The sequence below is a fragment of the Parasteatoda tepidariorum genome, chromosome 3, assembly GCF_043381705.1.
Source record: "Parasteatoda tepidariorum isolate YZ-2023 chromosome 3, CAS_Ptep_4.0, whole genome shotgun sequence".
Lineage (NCBI taxonomy): Eukaryota > Metazoa > Arthropoda > Arachnida > Araneae > Theridiidae > Parasteatoda > Parasteatoda tepidariorum.
Genome location: NC_092206.1, coordinates 24,551,653 through 24,568,964, shown reverse-complemented (window position 1 = coordinate 24,568,964; position 17,312 = coordinate 24,551,653). Strand labels below are relative to the sequence as shown.

Sequence of the window (17,312 nt, the reverse complement as noted above, 5' to 3'; positions counted from 1 at the left end):
TATATATATATATATGAAATTTTTCACTCGGGTTACACCATCCCGCATAGTATGGTTAAATATGAAAAATTATAATCTAAGTGAACACACTACATAATATCAATACATTGAAAATTAATAATTTGTTAGTAAATATCTCGATGAAATTTATCCAAGAAACTTAAATAAGTAAATTACTTTTTTCACAATAAAGATTTCTCATTTATCCCTAGTTTCGAATTAAAAATTTTGTGCAATTGAAAATTTAGTATATATTAGAATGATGAACATTCCAGCTGGGGCTTCATTTCACACTTTACCAGAACCATACTTAAAGCGCCATAGCAGGGAAAAAAAAAAGAAAATACGAACACCTTGAAAATTGGTAAAAAATGACACAAAAAGTAATATTTTCTCCCATATTTCTAAAGCTGTATAGATATTAATCCATTCTCAGTAATTTCTTTTTCAATAACAAATATTTGGTCCTTGGGGACTTAGTAAAATGGCTATTGGGAATCTTAAGCTGAAAAGTTAAGACTGTTCTAAATAAAATAAGAAAATTAAAGTTCTAAGAAAATAAATAGAACTCTAAATTCTTACACGCATAACCGAGCTAAAAAATATAATATAGAAAAAATATGTTAACAAAGGAAAACTAAAAATATTTATTTTATTATTCCTTCTTGCTAAAGAAAAGTTAATGATGTAATGATTAATAATGATTAACGTTAGGAATGATCTGATATTTTTGGAAGAAAAATGATTTATTTTAAACTTTGAATATACAAATGAAAATATATAATTATTTACTTTATATCTGAGAAATTCGTAATTTTAATCTTTTAATCTCAAACTCGAGATAAGTAGAATAGTAATAAGTAAGCACCTGTACCGATTCAAATTTAAAGAAAATGCATCGTATAATTCGACTATAAATTCAATGTAGTAGGATATTTGGAAAGACGCACTTTCCAGAAGCAACAGTAGGTGGTTTTGGAATTTGTGCCACTTCACAAATGCGAAACGTTTTGAGAAGTGTGGGATAATAACTGTAGGTGTGGGTTAAATAAAATTTATATTCCCTAGTCTGAATATAATTTTCGTAAACATCAGTGAGTATGTTGCATGTTTTTGTCCTCCATATGCTATTAAAAGACCAGCCAGATCATTTTATAAAGCAATATTTTGTTTAATATAAGGATATTGATCGATCACTTTTAAAAGAAAAATTTTTTTATAAAAATATTAATTGATGTAAAAACAAATGAATTTTTTTTCAATGTATTTCGTATTTTACAATGCTGTACAAAAGAGAAGGATCGAATTTCAATGCTTACAAATAGTCAATTTTTAGCTCATTGGTTAATTAACTATAAATTAAACAATAATTTAGACAGCAAATGCTAATAATACAATTAAACAATAATTTAGACAGCAAATGTTAATAATACAATTAAACAATAATTTAGACAGCAAATGTTTTGAAAGATAGATTTAGTCATGATCCAAAAATAATCACATTTAAAATTTTTAAAAAGTTTCCCCGATTTATAACATTCTACCACGAAAAAAAAATATTTACTAAGGAGTTAAAATTCGTAGTAAAATTTCCGTTCGGTATGGTAGTGACGTTTCTGGTAAAGGAAAAAAACGCAACTTTAGTAATAAAATCTAAAATGTATGGTATGCGGTATTTAAACCATTCATTCGGTACTTTTTTCGTTTATATGGGAAAAGTTTACCTAAAATTCTGGTATTCAAAATTATAATTATTATTACCACACATTTATTAAACAATACGCAACTGAATAGTAAATCTAACCGAATAAATGGCTTATAGGACATGCTCAAACATATCATGATAAAATTACTAATTTTTACAACAATTTAACAAATTTTATCACATATTATAAAACCATATTTAATAATTCTTCCAAAATCATTACAAAAGTCTTTTGGTAAAAATTATCGAACATTTTGGTGATCCCATAGATGTAGAAGCACTTTAAATTTTATGTTATTCCGATAATTTTGACTATATTTTTTCTCAATGCATTTAACACTAAGTATTTAAGCATTTACTAAATAGGCTTTCAAAGTTTGTATGCATGGAGAAATCTATTACAGTGTTTCTGTTATACATTGTTGATATTGTTCGACAAAAATTAAGAAGAAATAAAAGTAAGTTTTTAGTTTATTCATATTACATAAACTGAATGCTTAGCTTAAGAATAACACCTTAAAAAAATCATCCTTAAAACAATTCTACATAAAAAAAATATATCCCAATATTGTCAAAATTAAAATAAAAAAAAGTTTTAAATATAATAAGAAATGTTAATAAATGCTGACAAATCTCCGAAAATTTTATAAAACAATAAATCAAAACTAATGGAGTAAGGAATCGTGCAACATTGTAGAAATGTTTTCGCATAATTAATAATATCTGAAAATTTTTAAAAATACTTAAACGAAATATCAAATGCAAAAGAGAGATATTTTAAAAAAAAATCTTTAACAGTTCAAATGAAGAATACTGCAGTATGCAAATGTCTGGAATGTCTAATATGAAAATAGAAAGAAGTAAACAAATTAGTTAAGTCACTCTCCAATTGTTTGCCAGTGGGGCTACAGAGGCTAAGATTCCTAAATTTTGAGACAAATGTTGACTATGCAGTTTACAATTTCAACGTCCTTTGCATCCGAAACATTCAAACGCTTTGATATCCCAAATTAGCTGGTACTATATGTATTGATTAAAAAAAAACGTAAGCAGAGTGCTTACCTTGATTCAGATCGGGGTCATTAGGGAAAGAGCCCTAATCTATCATAATGATAGCTCATTGACTAAACCATTACTCCACCGCGGGACAAACATAGGAGTTATGTAAATATATAAAAAGAAGAACAAAAATCATAGACAATTTAATAGATTATTACAATATTGTCTAGATAACTGTTTATGGATTATTACATTATTTGTAACAACGTCTTGACTTAGTTGCAAAACACCACCAACATGCAAAAACTTATAACTAAGGAAAATAAAACTATGTGCGATATCTAACCAAAAAGTAGTTGATGCAATCAGATATTTAAAAAAACTATGTTTGCTACCAACTTAATTAAATATGCATGGAAAATGCTAATTGCACGAAAAATCGAAACCTTATCTGTCACAAAATTAAATACGTAAAGCATCAAATCTAACGAGCATAAAAAGATCCAACTAAGCTTTTCTGCAATCGTCAATGAGACGAAACATAAACAGCTCAGTCGATAAATTGTTTTGTCGTTTATACATATCTAATACGCGTATTTATTCTGATAGTATAGAGTTAAGTGTTTTTATAATTGACAATTGAAAAGTTCTCTTATGCAATAATATGGTAATCTACCGCCTTAACGAAATAAAAAGAAGATATAATAAAATTCACGGCTGTGTTCTATCAAGTGCTTCCTGAACCATGACGTTCAGGTAGGATTACCTATAAATATCAAATGCAACGATGTGGAAATGATATTATTACATTTCCTTCCTGACGGAAGGAAATGAAATCATACAAATGGGTTTACTTTGTTTATATTTTATGAGAAGGAAAAAGGTTTAAAGGTCGGTAGGTGGCCCTTTTTTTTTCCAAAAATCAGTGATTTCTTTTTTAGAATATCCTATCTTTCAAAATTTCTATTTTGATATGACTAATAGTAATTTTAATCAAATCAGTGAATATTTATATGCCGTCCAGTCGCTGTCGTTCAATTTCCAGCAGCCTCGCTAAGGTGGTCTATTTTGTAGGTAGGGAAATGTAAGGGTGGATGCCGGCATTTTTGACTTAAGAGTTTGAGAAATCGAAAGTAAAATATTGCTTTTCTAATAGCAAAACTCATTTAAAAGTATTTTGATGTTTCGACTTTGCGGCATTAAATTTTTCTATTACATCACTGCAATAATTAATTTTTCTTCGGTAGTTGGGATATTTTTTTCCACCCCAAAGTGGCTATAAATGTCACACAATTTAATTCAGAAAAAGTACCAGTGAAAAAATACGTAATGGAAAAATACTAAATTTATAAGCCTGCAAACAAAATTCATTAGGTCATCCTCTATAGCAGGAATTTTTCCAACATACACGAGGCCGGGGGGCCACAATTAAAAACACCAGTCAAATTGCGGGCCGCAAATTCGGAATTTATCAAAAAATTTACATAGGACTCCTTTATGTTTGAAGGAACATTAAATATTACTGTCAGATTTTTATGAAGTTGTTCAAAACATAAGTATTGAATTACAAATAATAATAAATATTTTTTTAAATAAATATTTTCTTGGATGCAAAACCCGAGAAAAAAATTTTTTGCACCCTTGGTCTGTTAAATTTCACAGAAACAAAGAAAGTAGTTTTTTTTTTTTTTTTTTTTTTTTTTTAAACGAACGAAAAATACTTTAAACCCATATAGATTTTTTACGAAAATTGTCCGCAAAAAAATGTCAACTAATATATTTGAGTTCGCGGGCCACAAAAAAGGTCTCGTGGGCCGGATGCGGCCAGCGGGCCACCAGTTGGTAACCACTGCTCTCTAGGCTATAGGGAGACAACATGGAATTGAACGATTAGCGCGTCAAACTTGTGGGTTAGTATATTTACATTCTGGATTCGATTCCCCTTGCAGAAAGCTTAAACTATTATAATACCCACGACGATTTAAATGTCGGGTGAATTTTACGGCATTTTGGGTGGTTGGAGGCGTAGTGCGGAGAACCGGAGAATATGATTGTGTATTCGCATGGTATTGTCCTCAGGTCATCAGTAACGATGGATCCTAAACCGTCATATATAACCCATTAGTGTGATGGCATAAACCAAAACAATATTTATAAACCATTTAATTAGATTTACAAATGCGGGATGTATAATTTAAAAATTGAAAGTTTTACAAGCATTACGTGGAAATACATTGAACATTTAAATTATCTATCTATAATTAAAAAAAGTTATAAGAACTTGAAATTAAAACTTTAATTATTACAAATTTAAAGTAACAAAGCTCTGCAAAAATAGTCCTGGGAGTAAGTTGCTATAAAAAATAACGTTCTCGAAATTCAAATTTGTTCCAAAGTTATTCAAAGTTTAGGTGCTTTTTCGGCGAATTTTTCTCACTTTTTTGCTTTAAATAACAACTATTTTACAAAGGTACAGGAAAATTTGTATCTCTCGAGATCTTTGTTTTATAAGCTCGTGCTTGAGTTGATGTAGAAAGTAAAGAAAAGAGAAAGATTAAATGATCTCAGATATAAATCAGAACATTTATATTGAAATTTTAAAAAGAATAAAAAACATTCCTTAAAAGAGATAAAAACTGTTTCTATTTGATTGGTTATAATAATATAAGCATTGCTAGGGAAAAAATGTTTTCAAGTTATTTATTGTTAATGTATCAACCTAGAGAAAAATTTCTTCGGATTACTTTTCAAATTAAATATTCATTCCTTTATGATTTCAACCCACTAAACGCCAAAGCTACCGCTTATGGGAACAACAACTCTTAATTTCTCGTGCATGGCCTTAATCGATTAATTTTTAAATATGTATCACTAAATATAAACAATAATTATGTTTATTTAATTTTATGAGAATGAAAAATTTATTTTGAGTATTCTAACTTCATAATGAAGATATGCATAATGAGAGAAATTTGACTTTTATCCTTTCATCTTTTTTGAACCCATTCCTTAAAAATATTTTTTGTCATAAAAGCGGAAAATCCTTAGAAGTAAGTCATCTTTAATAGCTGCCAAAAACGAATTTAAAAAAAATATTATAATTAGTTTATAGCAACCTCCCTGCTCGTCAGTCCCGATATGGGAGCTTTGGCTGAAAGTAAAGTCGAAATATCTTATCACTTATTCTCTTTTTTTTAACTCTTCTGCAATGAGCGTGATTGTACAAAGAGATTATGCAGATATCCTTATCTGGAAAGCAAAGTGGATGATCACCTTGCACATGTGTGTGCACTTTAGGTGATCTTCGAAATCTAACGATTGACCATTTTTCTTTGTTTATAAAATATGAACTGCCATGAAATACACTCTCAAAGCTCAGAAGTTCATAGATCACTAAATTACACCATGCGTCAAAAAGCCTTAGAATATTTGGAATTTTTCGAGAGTAATGAGCTTTCCGATGATTATGAAATTACTTGTTTTCTCGTTAAATCCATCGCGTCAAACAGAAAAATACCAAAACCGACCTCCTGATGCGAAATTCAAAAAACCAAATAATTCCAAAACCAAATAACGATACGAAATTCGATGGAATAAATCATTTTCTCGAAATTGGTTACAAACAATCTAGATGCAAATCATTTAAAAAAATAGTTGTACTGTATTGAAAATTTGCATAAAGAGTGACCACAATTCTACCATACAAAATATCGATTTGAAAACCAATAAGTATATAATAAGTTTATATTTACATTTATTAATTTTACGTTTTATTTATGAGAAGCAATTGCTTACTACTCTCTCTCTCTCTCTCTCTCTCTATTTATCTATCTATTTAGTTTAGAGCTACATATATTCTAAAAAGTAGAATAATATATTCTAATATAGTACTGTAAAAAGTAGAGGCATGAAAACAAAGAAAAAATAATAATAATAATGTATGTAATGATAGTCGACTATAAGTCTAAGTTCAGCATTGATAAATTTTAAAATTAAGACAGAAATAATTATGCATTAAATAGAGAAGAATCCGCAAAAAATCATTTTCTATTTCAAAATATATTAGACATTAGGTTTAGAGAAGAAACCTTTGAGACCATTTGAGACCAATGCCTTTTCTTATTTATATTTTTATTATTCGTCTCTCGATAAAAATTTTTGTTGGCATTTGAGACAATTTTTTTGTATTTTTCCCTAACATCATGTATCCATATAAATTTTGTAGTATTTAGCAATCGAATTTCTTTTTGGTTATAATTGAAGAACACGCTTAAGAATTTTTAAATTTTACTGAAAAACTAAAAATAAAATTTTAAAAAATCTAAAATTTTCAAACCAAACCTCCCATGTCACTTTTAAAGATATCGTTATATTAAAAGAAATTAGAAAAAATTCGTAGCTTGAAATATTTACTCACCATCTCCTTTGACGATGAGCCCTATAATTCCGATCACCGCAAAAGATAATATCCTCATGTTCATAGTTTCAATTGTTCACATGCACGTATAAGTTCACATTTATTTAATAAAATATCCCTCTTTAGAATGTAGCTTCAACAAGACTGTGTGATAAAAAAAAAATAAGGGAAAAACGTTCGAAAAATAATAGGAAGGTCAAAATAAAACAAAACAATAGGAACAAATTAAAATATCGTCTGCCTAATATTACGCTCCACCATGCGTCAGATGTCACAGGGAAAGTGGAATCATTTAAAATTCGTCTGACTGCGACCGTAACCGGTCACCGAGTGAGTCTAGTGAGCTCCTTGCTGGTTCGACTGGCCCCCGCCCGCGCATGCGTGCCGATGCGATAGGGCAAAACGTGTTTTGTGAAGAAAAAAGTGAAATAAAATACAAAACTACAGACAGATGTGAATTAAATTTATAGTTGTTCTAACCTTTCGAACTCAAGCGAAAAGGAGAAAACGTAAAAGAGGTGCGGGGCGGCGTATGTTGGCCCCCTTTTTCGTAATTTTCTTTTCTCAATCGATGAAATCGTCTACTTCTCCTCACTGAAATCTTTTACGTCCTTTTGACTTTTCTGAAGGGATAAATGCTCTTTCGATGGATAAGATATATTTATTTATTAAGATTTTATGACTTTTCCTTTGGTATATTTAATAAGAGAAATAAAAAACAAAAGTCTACATGACCAGACGGTCTAGACACTTTATTAATTTCGCCGGTTCTTGTCAGATAAAATTGAGCAAAGATTGAAAGTCAACTATCCACTTCGTCCATATCGCTTTGAGATACATTTCTTAGACGTAATTTTTAAAGATAAATATATATATATATATATATTTTCTTATCGACTATATTTTTTTGACTATAGCATCTCATACAAAATACCATTATATTAAAATTTTGATTTTTAACTTATAGTATTCCATTCATGGTTCTGAAATTTAGCAATCTTAAGTAGACTTGGATTTAATAGATTTGAATGCATCTGAGAATAATACACATGAAAATAAAGTTAAAACTTAAACTAATTTTACATATATATATATATATATGTGTGTGTGTGTATGTGTGTGGAAAGAGATACTTGCATGGGAAAAATTTTGACTATCATAAGTTCGCCCCGGAAAGCAACATCATGTCNTATATATATATGTTACCGTGAATGACCGACAATTACATAGTCGCTTTAGTGAATGTCCGAAATATTCGTTATATCCAATTTGATATTAATTTATTCGTTAATACTATTACATATATTAGATATTGCAATATCTACTGAGGATAGATTAGGAGAAACCTCAGTGTTCGGAGTTACGGTCAAATGTTTACTGGGCAGTGGCACTTGACCTTAAAAGAACATTGATGTAGGGCATACCGGACAAATGTATACCGGGGAAGTTAACTACTTTACTAGATCTAGCATATACTTCGGACATATATAGCGATATAGCGACTAGCATATATAGCGACTATATGATTGTCGACATTCACCGGTGGAAATCAACAACCATCAATTTCGGTCATTTACAGTAACATGTATACATATTTTTAGTAATTAATTTATGGTTATCGTTATAGTTTGATGCAAGTAAAATTAATTCCCATTTATTACTTCTTGTTGCGCCATACATTCTACGTTTCAGAGTTAAAAAAATTTTCAAATGCAGTTGATGTTTTTAAAATACAAATAATTGCTCATTTCATTAAGATTAGCATAGAAACAAATGTTCGTAAATAAAATTTAAATCATTACATGTTTTATAAACAAAATTTAAATCATTACATGTTTTATGTACAAAATGATATTTACTTGAAAACTTTGAATTTTAACGGTAAAATAAGAAAAAAATAATGAAAAGATACCACGGGGATTGGCGAGTGAAAACAGCTAGTTATTTAAGAAAAAAAAATTTAAAATCAACGTGAACCTTATTCTTTACATTGTTATATCCCTAATAGTTCAAATTTCCTGAAATTTTGTATCTTGGGGGTAATACTTTTTAAAGTTCAAATGTTTTAAAACTAAAAACTGGATATACTGAAATGTAAAATAATGCACAAAAGAATACTTTGAAACACTTTATCAAAAAGCAAGATATTTTAATGAAAAATACGAATTTTATTACAATAGTAAGTGAATAAGAAATTGTGTAATGATACCGACGAAGCTATACATGAATGTTACGAATTATTATCGAGATTAATATTAGTATTTTAGGTGAAGTAATTAATTTATTCGATGGAATAACTCAGTTTTTAAACTCACTGATTAGCTGGACTTCAATCTTCAGTTACGGCTTGAAGCCCACCCGATGTATAACAGCTTGTAAGGGAAGAAAAGGTGGTTTGTGAGCAATGCCGACCACACTACCGTTGGCCACTAAATCATTCAGGCTGAGCCCAAATGGTCCATTAATTCTAAACGACAAATAAACTGGTTTCCCAAATTTCACTGAATAGATCTAAAAAATGCATCTCGATGTTGATTCCTTCATTTTAAAAGTTTTTTTTCTAACTCAAATGATATTTAATTGGTATATATGTATATCTATTAATGGACTTTAAAATATAAAATTAGGAATTTATTTCACATCTTTAATCACGTTGATGCATTTGATGAAACTGAAGCATTATTTTATGACAATATGAGCTCCTTACCATCCGTAATTTTTTTCAATCCCAGTATCCTCTTCATAAGTTAGCAATTTTTAATTAACACCCACCTTTCTCCCAGCCACAACTTGAGTGATCTTTACACATTTATTTCTTTTCTTATTTATCATTGTGCAAGGTATTCGTAGTATTTATCTCTATTGCTGTAAACATATTATTTTTAAATTTGTTCAGAATTTTAGAAGAATCGTTAACATGTTGAAACAAATTAATCTCATTTCGTTTTCATTTATTCAGTAAATATTCTATTTTCAGCAATTTATAATTAATTGTTTTACAGATCAGATACTATTTATTCATTTCTACTTGCACAGAATTTTGAATTAAACTCTGAGCATTGGGCAGACCCTCGAGTTTAACAGAATTTATTGTTATGACGCTTGTGGATAACATCAAATTCCTTATGATCTCTTTTACATGTTTTATAGATCGTTTCTGATTTTTCCAACTATCTTTTAATTTACGAAAGCACTTCGCCGTTCTAATAAACCCGCTAGTTATTTGTCTAATCTGACCTCTTAATCGATATTCGGATTATTTTATTCGCTCTAAATTACTGCTACAGATAATCTAGTTGAAAACCTGGTTCTGTGTGAGGATTTTTTTTATTTGTTTAAATCAAACAATTTGCCTAAGTAAACCTACTTCTATTTATCACTAATGTTTATTAGATATAAAACTGAATGAATAAAATATCGTCTTTGCACTTTCTACTCTGAACACATCTCAAAACACGAGTTCAAAATAACGATTACAGCGTAAAAGGAGATTTTAAAGCAATGAAAACAGCAAAAGTGCTCCTTTTCAATATTCAACTCAAATTTAACAACTAAACATGGAATTTCATACGTATTGCTCTTTACTTTTTCAAACACTAAGCAGAATCATTAAGGAGAAAAATCCGGAGTTTGGAATCAGGGTTGCTTGGTCTTATTACGCATGCAACATTTCAACAAAACAATCAACAAGTGATAGTACCGATCAATAAACGATAAAGTCGTTTTTAAAAATTGAAATTCACACAACGTAAATTTAATATCACTGTTATAAACTAATACAATCAGGGGCAATCTTGTAAAACAACAATTGTCGAGCTTAAAAATAGTTTCAAAGAAGACTACTTCAAGAAAAAAAATGTCTAAGTGATTAATGCAAATAAACAACATGCACATTACTACTTTATTTGGATCAATTAGTTCATTTTTTTTCAAAAAAAAGAACAATTTTCATAAGAGATATATATTTAACGGAATCAAATGCTATTTTAATTTTTCTTGAATTTCTTTGTCCATTTTCTTAAGAGCTCATTTTTAGCTGTGTCCATTGCATTAAGCACTCCTTCTGAGCTATCCCCATTATCTTAAATACTCTATTTGAGCTATATTTAGAAAAAGAATCTTACTGACAATATAGTTTATTCATAATATTCTTTATATTTCGACCAATTTTAACAGTGAATTAAATGATTAAGTGGGCCGGGATAGCCTGGTCGGTAGGGCGCTGGACCCATGTCCGAGAGTTCATGGGTTCGAATCCCGGAGGCCAAACTCTTCCCGTTTAGTAAATGGTGCCTGATGCACGTTAAATCTTTCGAGTCGCAAGGTCCTTCATGTTCCCATAACAAATCAAAACCTCTGGGGGTACTGGATTGGAGATCGATCGTTCTCTGACTAAGGTCAAAATTACGATATGTGGATGAATGAATGGGTCCACCCTATAAACGGGTGTGATGTATGAATGTGGCAGAAGTCGAATTCTTGGCCATAGATGGCGCCACTGGAAAACAAGAACAATCGCACCCCTCTGCCTAAACAGGCATACGAAAGCAAGCAAGCAAATGATTAAGTACCTACTTTATTAGTGCATACTAGTGAAATATTATTTAGTAAATATTAAATGCCATATTCGTGATAGATAATCTTATTTCTAGCATTTTAAAGCCAATAAGTATTTTACAAATTCGAAATTGCATTTAACTTTACATACGCCCTATTTTTGTTTAAAAATAAATAAAAAATAAAAAAAAGACTTTGTTCATAGTGCAACCCATTTAAGTAAGCAGAATTTATTGCGAAACTGTTTGTTGAGTATATCGTATCACTCTTGAGCTTTTTTGGAAGTATTTTAGATCTCTGCTGATTTCCGTTAAGATCATTTAGTCTAAGTGCAAGGCTCTTTCCTGTTCTAATTACTTTGTGTCTAATCTGATGTCTCAATCATTATTTGTATTATTTAATTTGCTTTAAATTCGAACAACAGATTACCTAATGAAAACTTAATTTCTATGTCATTGATTTTTAGGATTGAATTATTTTTTTTACGAAATAAAACCATTTATTGAGACTTTTCATGTATTGCAAAAGCAAATAAATGAGCAAAATTAAAACACAGTTTAGTTATAAAAACTTCAACATACTGACCACTTATTAGACTCTGTTATGATATAAAATAAATACGCGTTTATTTTTTTTTTCAAATAAAATGCGTAAGATACATTAACCGTTTTGTTCAGCATCTATTTACCTCACCGAGAAAAATTGAGAAAGTTAAACAAGCAAAATGCATAGCAGGAATTTTACAATACGAATTGTTACTTTTTCCTAATTTTTAATAATTATTATTAAAAAATATCTGCATATCAAAGCTTTTTTAATGTATGCAAAATTGAATATATGAATAATAATGAAATGCTGTTTACTATTAAATCCATTATGATCACTTTTAAGAACCAGTTCTGTACCAATAAACCAGTAGTACTAGTAAACACGTATTTAGGTTTCTTTTTCTCTTGCCGGAGAGAATATGAAATCTAAATTAATTTTCTTTGCTTGAAAAATGATGCAATTTTATATTTCAAGCTTTCATTAATTCGAGCTACATGCAGTCTAAATTATATCTTCTTTACATTAAAATGCATGTTTTAATTAAACATTAAATACTTTCCTAACTTTTCAACATTCCTTAGCTAAATAGAAGAATCTACACGACTTTAAGCGATATACATGAAAGATTTGTTTGCATGGTAAACATTTTCACGCCAAAGTACCTTCTTGAATTTTAATAATAATTCTCAGCTGCAGATAACATTTTCTAATATCTGCTTGGCGCTGGACAGAGTGCACTTGGCGTCAAAATGTCACATTGAAGTTGAATTTAGTGCTTGCAATAACAGATTCCCTAAATGAATATTTGGTCCTAGATTATGCATATCTTTCAAGCCAATGCATGTTAAAGACATTAACGATGAAAGGGAAATGCTACTTTGGCTCGAAAATTAAAATCAGTAGGAAATTGATTTTGGTAATTTTCCTACTTCATTGTAATTCAAATTTCGCAGGTTTCAAGTCGCTTTCATTTAGGAATATTTGTGTTTGTTTAATTGAGTGTATATTTAAACACACTCATTAAGCGCAATTGTCCAATTGATAATTAAACTTAAATTAGATATAAAACAGTAAATTAATACAAATTTACAAATAGCAGATTTGAGATAATTTTTTTTATATTTATAACGAACATTGAACAGCCGACACAATTCTGAGTTTATGACTACCTTAGTTCATCTCCGTAGACTTGTACATTTAGACGCAACCCAGAAGATAAGGGAACTCCTAGATCAAGCATTGGTGTAAACTAGCTTTTTTTGAGATTTTTTTGATAAATTTAACAAACATGTGCGTTACATAAAGAGGAAAACTACGAAAAGCTGCCACTGTTAGCCCGACAGCAAAGGGACTCTGTCCTATTATCCGTCTACAGCTGCGGACATTTTACATCAGAAGTCTGGTCGGTGCGAGCCGGGTGTAGTATTCATATCGAACAGCCATCACTGGGATTCGAACCTAAAACTCATTTTGAGGCGAGTGCTATATCCAGTGAGCCATCCATAGTGCTATATCCATAGTAGAATAGTTTAATATTGCCGAAGAAATTTTTAAGGTAAAAAAAATTACGTATTTCGAGTAATATGCAAATTAATGACTGAAAAACATATTTTCACAAGACTTGAGGGATATCATTCCTTAAAAGCATATTTCAGAATTGTCTTTAACATCTCAGAATTAAAAAACATATTTTTACAAGACATGGGGGATATCATTCCTTAAAAGCATACTCCAGAAATGTCTTCAACATTTCAGAATTAAAAAGTAGACAAAGAAAAATGTATATAACAAACAAATGTGTAACACAAGCAATTCTTGAAAAGGTCGCTAGTGACATGCCAGGAAAATAATATTTTGAAACTCAACATGCATTTTTAAATAACCAATGTCAATTCATTCTAAAAAGTGCTTACATTATCACTTAGAGGTTCTATTAAGTAGTCAGAATGCTAAAGGGTTTACATAAAAAAACTATATTTAATTTTACTTATTTATGATTAGAATACACGAAAAGTCTTAATGAAAGGTTTTTTTTCTTATGACATTATTATAAAATTATTATTATTATTATTATAAAAATCCATGACATAGAACTTACGTTTTCACTATATCTAATTGAGAGCAAATTAAATAATCAGAATAATGATTGAGATATCAGATGAAGCACACAGCTGGCTGGATGATTAGAAGGGAAAAGAGCCTTGCACGTAGATTAAATGATCTTAACGGAAATCAGCAGGGATCTAAAAGACATCCAAAAAGGATCAAGAGTGATACTATACACTCAACAAACATTTTCGCAACAAATTTCCCTCACTAAGATAGGTTGTACCATAACAAAAGATGTTTTCTTCAAGAAAAATAACTTTTTGTTTAAAGGAGAATGCCAGTTTTGAATTTGTAAAATACTTAATATTTATAAGAATATTATATAATATTAATAAGAATATTTACTATGCACTATATGGCATTCAATATTTACTAAATTTCAAATGACTAGTATGCATTGAAAAAGGTAGTTACTTAACATTTAATTTGTTTTTTAGAGTATTAGAAATGTAAAGGGTTATATAAATTAATTATATCGTCGGTGAAAATTTTATTTTATTTTTCTGGACAATGCTCAAAATGCGCGTTTTGCAAAATGGACATAGGAATTTAATAAAAATGGACATAGCATTTTATTTCTTTTTCAATCTTCTCTCACAAAAATTGTTCTTTATTATCTAATACTCCAACGGATCTAAATAAACTTGTTCTGTACATGACGTCCGTTCCCCTAAATACCTTATTACATCTTTGAGTGGACATTTTTAAAAAGATTTTTAAATTCAACAGTTGTTTTTTCTAGGTTGTCACCGGCCCTGTAAATTTGAAACAAGGATATCAAATTTAGCTTTGATGAATTTAGATTTATAAAAACGACTTTTCATTTATTTACGAAAGGATCATCTGAACTGAAAACTTCACTCAATCTTCTTATACTGTCTCAAATTACTTCTACTTTTTTCTAAAACATTTTTTTTTACTTTCAGGAAAAACATTTAAATGTAAAGAATGCTCTCATAATGGTGAAATAAACTGTTTGAATATGAACTCATATTCAACTTATGTATAATATATTCCATATAAAGTTCTATGTAAAATTCTTCTCCACAAAAATTTTAGATTGTATATCTTTTGAAAGAAAATATGTTATAAAAGATTTCTAGATACCGAGGTTTGTGATTTTTTTGATTTTTTTTAAAAAAATCAAAAGAATCAGATTTTTTTGATTTAAATCGGATTNCTAGATACAAAAGAAATACAACTGTTTGTTTAGTTTTTGAATAAATTAATTTATTCATTCATGCTTTCTTTTATATTGGGTGTGATTTTTAAGCTAATAATTTTGTCACTAATATTCAATTGTAATTTATATCAAATGTAAAGCCGACCAATAATGTATTTGGTAGATTAAATAATGTAGTATTGTTGAAATTAGATGTAATACTCATATTAAAACGGAAGTTTATTATTCATAGTGAGTTTATGGAATTTATGTGACCTATATTTGATCTAGAAATGGTGACTCTCCAAAATATAGATTTAGCAATTAATTGATTTTCCTATTTATTAATTTTCCTATTTATTAATTTCATGTTTTCTGATTCATACTTTCATTCATTGATAATCCACTCATATGTAAATTCCCTGATTTGCTCATTAATTAATTATTTGCTGACATGTAAATTCGCTCTGATTCGCTTATTCATTAATTTTGTGGTTCATTCATTTGCGTTATATTTCACTTCCAACCACTAGCTCATTATTTTCACTCTTTAATACAGATATGAAAGTTAACAAGATTAAAAGCATGTCGAATGCTGTTATAAACAGCATTCGACACTCACTATTTTAAAAAACTTTAAATATCTTAATAGCTTATAACCCTAGAGGACAAACCGCTTAAGTTGGAGATGAAAATTAAATTCTGAGTAAAATCAGAGTGAGTTGATACAGCTTTCAAAAGTTGTCCATGCTGTTTCATTTTTTTACAAGACGAATTGCATGCGAAACTGTTCCATATTCACGTCTTAACAGGGTCACCATGTGACTATGTGACAAGACGAATTACATCAGAAACTGTTACATATTTACGTCTTAACAGGGTCACCATGTGACTATGTGACAAGACGAATTGTAGGAGAAACTGTTATATATTCACGTCTTAACAGGGTCACCATGTGACTATGTGACAAGACGAATTACATGAGAAACTGTTACATATTCACGTCTTAACAGGGTCGCCACGAGACTATGTGACCAGACGAATTACATCAGAAACTGTTACATATTCACGTCTTAACAGGGTCACCATGTGACTATGAGACAAGACGAATTACATGAGAAACTGTTACATATTCACGTCTTAACAGGATCACCATGTGATTGTGTTTAGACGTGAATATGACACACATTCGTCAGAACAAAATGTGAAAACCCTCCAAGTGGTCATAGTAACCTTTTTAGACCTACGCACCGACGTCTCAAAACCATATGTGAATTCACAAATAGATATGTCTAATTTTTGTTGAAATCTGGTAACGGTGCAATCTGGGAAGTTTGATACAAATTTGAACGATATTATGGCATTTAGCACACTAAAAGGACGCGCACTTGCACAATGGTTAAAGTGTGATTCTGGAGAACTGGTATAATGCAGACCACATAACTCCCGTAATGTTGTTGCTTATAAAATTCCGAAGCCTAATCTTCCTTTTCTTCCTGGCTTACAACAGCTTGTTGTAGGCTTTCACATGCATTCATTAATTAATATTAATTTATAATGTAAAAATATTGAGTTGATTTGTAAAGTATACTTCATCCTCAAGGGCGATAATATTACTAAATATCCAGAATTTCAATTTGTTTCAGATAAGTCCAACATAATACTCGCACTAGAACAATGGTGAAAGTGTGATTCTGAAGGACTGGTATAATGCAGACCACAAAACCACCGTAATGTTGTTGCTTATGAAATTCCGAAGCCTTATCTTCCTTTTACTCCTGGCTTACAACAGCCTGTTGCAGGATTTCCCATAC

General features: G+C 29.7%; 1 protein-coding gene across 1 annotated transcript in view; it reads right to left on the bottom strand.

Annotated features, from left to right (window-relative positions):
- LOC107450357 (uncharacterized) overlaps window positions 1-7,510 on the bottom strand; it is a 120,802-nt gene extending 113,292 nt beyond the window's left edge. The window contains exon 1 of the mRNA XM_016066122.4: window positions 7,122-7,510. Coding sequence (XP_015921608.1) covers window positions 7,122-7,185 — 64 coding nt within the window. The 5' untranslated portion in view covers window positions 7,186-7,510. The remainder of the gene's footprint in view (window positions 1-7,121) is intronic.
- Window positions 7,511-17,312: the final 9,802 nt, after the last annotated feature.